Source organism: Triticum aestivum, chromosome 5B (genome assembly GCF_018294505.1).
Source record: "Triticum aestivum cultivar Chinese Spring chromosome 5B, IWGSC CS RefSeq v2.1, whole genome shotgun sequence".
In the NCBI taxonomy this organism is placed as follows: Eukaryota; Viridiplantae; Streptophyta; class Magnoliopsida; order Poales; family Poaceae; genus Triticum; species Triticum aestivum.
The window spans coordinates 709,777,018-709,781,684 of NC_057807.1; the positions used below are offsets into that span (position 1 = coordinate 709,777,018).

General features: G+C 47.0%; 1 protein-coding gene across 2 annotated transcripts; it reads right to left on the minus strand.

The window, feature by feature from the left end:
- Positions 1-551: 551 nt before the first annotated feature.
- Positions 552-4,278, minus strand: LOC123114462 (uncharacterized). Of its 2 annotated transcripts, XM_044535948.1 has the most exons (8): positions 4,057-4,278; positions 3,910-3,966; positions 3,506-3,631; positions 2,161-2,236; positions 1,973-2,065; positions 1,759-1,872; positions 1,600-1,687; positions 552-886 (listed from the first exon to the last, which is right to left on the minus strand). In XM_044535948.1, exons 1-7 carry the CDS (start codon positions 4,170-4,172, stop codon positions 1,634-1,636), a joined length of 636 nt encoding a protein of 211 aa, XP_044391883.1. In that variant the 5' UTR covers positions 4,173-4,278; the 3' UTR covers positions 552-886; positions 1,600-1,633. The 2 variants fall into 2 exon arrangements, with proteins under 2 accessions (XP_044391883.1, XP_044391884.1); XM_044535949.1 differs by lacking the exon at positions 3,910-3,966 and having other exon boundaries at positions 4,057-4,275.
- Positions 4,279-4,667: the final 389 nt, after the last annotated feature.

The window sequence follows — 4,667 nt, forward strand, 5'->3', positions numbered from 1 at the left end:
TGTGATTGTATATGTTTGCATTGCATACGATCAAATTGCTATTGTCAAATGGTGGAGGCCGGACCTGGGGCGGATGATCGGCTCTGCTATCCTTGTCCGTGGATGTGTCGCGGACGTTTGGCGTGTTTGATTCGGTGATCCGTGTGTCGTGTTGGAGTTGCCCTGAGTGTCGAACATGTGTTAGGGAAGATGTTAGGGAAGAAGTACAATAAGATAGTGGTACTACTGACTAGTGTTAGGAAAGCAGTAGGATGCAATCATGCATGCAGACAACCTAGCTAGCTAGGTAGGAGATGGATAGATTGAGTACAGGCTTGAGGTGAGCCACTGCATCTGCATATGCACCCACCGTTGCCATATCATCACATTCGGTCCACGCCATGTAAAGATGCTCTCTGTTTGTCAACCATGCTTGCATGAATCATACTGGTCTGGTCATACCCCAAAAGAAGCACAGAAAACATGGCTACTTTTAGTCCACCCTAAAAAAAAATACTCTTCTGAAGTCTACTTTTCACCTTGAACCTAAAGACAACTGCAGACGAAATCACTTCAGGTGACCTGGCATCCGAGCTGGCACTTGCTCTGTTTTGCCACTTGGATGATGAAACTTAAACATATATTGAGTTTCTTTTTGGAGTCCCGCGTGATCGACACCTGGTCGATGAAAGCTAGTCACTAAGTGTCGGAGGAATGCACTAAGTCAGTTAAGTAGTGCTCAGGATGAAAGCTGGTCGAGTAGCAGCACACTAGGCAGTCAAAAAAGAAAAAAGGAGTACACTACACTAGATCTTGTTGGGTTTGACCCCTCAATGGCGCCCATCCTCCTTTTGACTCCATTCCATTGTTGCATAGTGAGTGCGCCTGGCTGTTCCTCCTGGCTTGGCTGGAAATCAAAAGCAGCAGCCATGGGTCATGATACCGATAGCCACCTCACTCAATCCGGCGCAATATATGCAAATATATATATGCAATTGCAAATCAGAAACTTGTTTTTGCATCAGGTATATATGCACCTCAACAATTTGGTTTTCTTTTGTCAAACCAGCCATCATGATGCCATGCTTGACAGTGCAGTGCAATTCCTAATTAGTTACTTAAGACACTGGGCGCTTGAGTGGCCGTGAACCCGTGATGGCCACCAATGGAAGCCAACGGTCAGCGGTAGCGCTGACCAAACGGGATTCGGCAGGAGAGGGTTTGAAACAAGGGGGAAAGCAGAGAGAGATGGAGCAATGTGACATCTCCAGCCCCCTCCCACTTTGCGTGGCCAGCACCCAAAGTCGACGCCTTTCGACGGATGTGCGCCTCCAAGTTCAATGGAGGAGATATTCCACCCATGTATGCCTCACAAAGTTGCATATGCTGCCGTATGGTATGGTATGGTATCATGACAATGCTGCTAATTTGTTTGGAGTGCAAACGATGCATGCACTCAAACATATGCACTAGTGCTGCTACTGATCAGGATCCGCTCTGCGTGGAAAGCATCCATGTACAAACCTCTTTTGATGTCATGATAAAAGTATTAACTACCAGATTTCCAGTAGATATTCTGTAGGGTGACAAACTAAGAGGGACAGTGATGTACGGCTATACCAGTTGATCGATTTACAGCTACGCTGATTCATATTCAGAAGGTGCTTTCTGAAGCCCAGCCCTTCTTTTCCAGTGCCAATCTCAGTGCCTGCCACAGAACAAGAATCGCACATCATACCTTAAATATACACCAGAACAAATGACAGAGATGATGCTTGCCTTTACTCTCTTCTTGTTAGCATTAAAGTCGATGAATCCTGACCGAGACGCCGATCGGTACTGAACGATTGATTTGTTGCCAGGAGGGAACCAGAACTCGACGTCGTCTACAAACTGCACGGACGGAGGAAACATACAGTCATTAGTGAATAATAATAACGTTGCAATCTACACTTGCGTGAGCATGTGGATTACAAGGGTAACAAGGTGCTACCCCGAATATAGGGCTCTCGTATTCAACTCGAACATAGTCGTCTCCTTTCTCTACCACACGAGGACTGAAGTTGTCCGGCTTTGTCTTGGTCACCTGCCAACAGGTATTACAATACAACATGCTGATATGACTTGAGTAATTTACCCTCCCGCTGCGCACTATAAAAACAAGATAGAGATGTTACATACAACTTCAATGAGCTCTTTCATGGCCTCATCTTTGCTTATGGGTTTACCCCTGGGGCCATCCTTGGGATTGTAATTCCTAGAAAAAGGTCATGTTCAGTACTCCACACTACAGATAAGTCTTTCAAACATTTTTACAAAATCCAGGTATGTTAAAGAGCTTTCAAAGGAGAACCTGATGACAACATGGAATATGTGATACAGCATTCATATCATAAATGAAGATTTCGTTTGCAAAGCAGACTGTCAGCAGTGCGCAGGTCAGACACTTGTTCAGAAAGGGAGAGTGTTGCTCCTCAAAGGTTTGAGTCAACAGATGCATATATAAGTGTAGTACTGCGACGAGGCAAGGTTTAGTTTAGAAACGAAGAGTAATTCAATTGATTGTTTAGAAAATGCAGATATCAGTGACTCTTATTTTGTAATACTACTATTTAGAACTGCAATTCCTGACTTAATGAACTTATCACATATTGTGGTTCATCAAGAACTACCGTACGGAATAAACCGAATCACACATATTACATAATGCATACGTCGGACGAAGGATTAAAGAAGCAGGCCTACCGTCGAAGCAAAATCTTACGCTGTGCCGCTTATGTATTTGAATCACTTAGTGTATATGCAAATATGCAGGACAAGCGACACCCAGCAGAGTGTGAGCAGTGCTCAAGGCAGACACTTGTTTTCTTAAAGGCTTGAGTCAACAGATGCATTATTGTTTTTAGAAGATGCAGATGTCATTTTGTCATATTTGGGACTCTGCAATTTCTTACTCACTGAATTTATCATATACTGTGGTTCATCATCAAGAGCTGCCATGCAGAATAAACCAAATGAAACATTCTACAGTGTGTACGACTACTCCCTCCGTCCCACATTATAAGACATTTTTACATAGGGCCCATTGTGTGTCCACAGCACACATCCAGCAACAGATGCATTATTGCTTTTAGTATAACAAGTAGATAACATTTTTTTTTTCATATTTGGGACTGCAATTTCTGACTCACTGAATTTATCATATGCTGTGGTTCATCATCAAGAGCTTCCATACATACAGAATAAACCGAATCGAACATTCGACAGCGCGTACGACGTAAAAGTCAAGGATGGACGAAGCAGGCCTACTGTCGAACCAAAAGTCTATGCTGCGGTTACGGTATTGGATCGCTGGGTGTTCAGTTTCAAAACGGAGAACAACTGGAGTTTAACATAAACATAGGGCTCACTGTGTGTCCAGGCCACACATCCAGCAACCATATATGCACATACGCAGGGAGGACAAGTGACACACAGGTAATGCATCAGAACATATATGGTGTAAGAACTAAACACAGATGGTTACCATGGGGGAGCGTAGTGATTGGAATCGCTTATCCTCTCGGAGGTGGACACGCAGTTGTTGGTCGCCGGGCACAAGGCGAGGGAGGGGGGCCTCTTCTGCACGCCAAGGTAGCTCGGCTTGGTGCCACTGGAGCAGCCATGAGAGCAGAGAAATGAACAACACACTTGTCAGAAGACCAGAGCAAGAAATTCAGTTAACTGTTAACTGCATCCCCTTCTTCAGAGAGAGCTCAGATTCTGAATTTTCCCAGTGAGGCCTTGTTCGGTTAAACCTCTCCTGGAGGGGATTGAAGAGGTTTGGAGGGGATTGGATAAGATTTTGACTTGTCTGGGATTTAATCCACCCCAATCCACTTCATTCCCCTTCAATTTTATTGCAACCGAACAAGCCCTTGAGGTAGGTACCTGAAGTGGAAGATGGCGGCGAGCGTGGCGAGCTCGCTGCTCCTGAGCACCAGGTCCCTGGATTCGTCCCGGGATTGACATACAGGCGGCGACCATCCACCGTCAGATGTACGTACTCTAGTCGGAGATGGGGATGGGGATACATACCTTCGTCCGATTCTTGTGCTGCTCTTGTTGTTGAGGCGTGGAGAGGGTGATGCCTTGCCGCCGGGAGCGTGGGGTGGTGGGGGCCAGTAGCAGCAGGTGACCGCCGACGAGTTCATCGTTTGCTCGCCGGTGGTGGGCAGGGACGGAGGGACTCGCTCCGGCCACCGTGGAAAGGATGGGGTGGGACGGGAGTGGACGACCCGGCCTGGGCCACGAGTGTTTTTTCTGGTTTTCTTTTAGTAGTGGCCTGGCCCACCAGTGTGTAACCGAGTTCGGCCCTAATCCAGCCCAGGCTTCCTTTTTTTTTTGAGGGAAATCCAGCCCAGGCTTCCTGTTCTAGGCTCGTCGTGGAGGGCGCCCCTATATCTCACCTTCACCGAGTATTTGAAGGGGGAGCCCCACAAAGGTCATCTAGGGTGCGCTGAGAGCGCGTCACAAGGCGAGCTCTCAGCCGCCGCCACGTGTCTCATTTTGGGCGCTTCATTCGATTCTTCTGTTTGTTTAGGCGTGGTGCGGGTGGTGCCTTGCCGCTGGGAGCGGGGGTTGGCGAGAGGCAGCAATAGGTGACAACCAACCAGTTCATCATTTGCTCCCGTCCGGTGGGAACCGAC

Coding starts and splice junctions, on each gene's coding strand:
- LOC123114462 (XM_044535948.1), bottom strand. CDS start 4,172: ATGAACTCGTCGGCGGTCACCTGCTGCTACTGGCCCCCACCACCCCAC. Junction 3,632..3,909: donor GCCGCCATCTTCCACTTCAG/GTACCTACCTCA, acceptor TGGCTGCTCCAG/TGGCACCAAGCCGAGCTACC. Junction 2,237..3,505: donor AATCACTACGCTCCCCCATG/GTAACCATCTGT, acceptor ACCTTTTTCTAG/GAATTACAATCCCAAGGATG.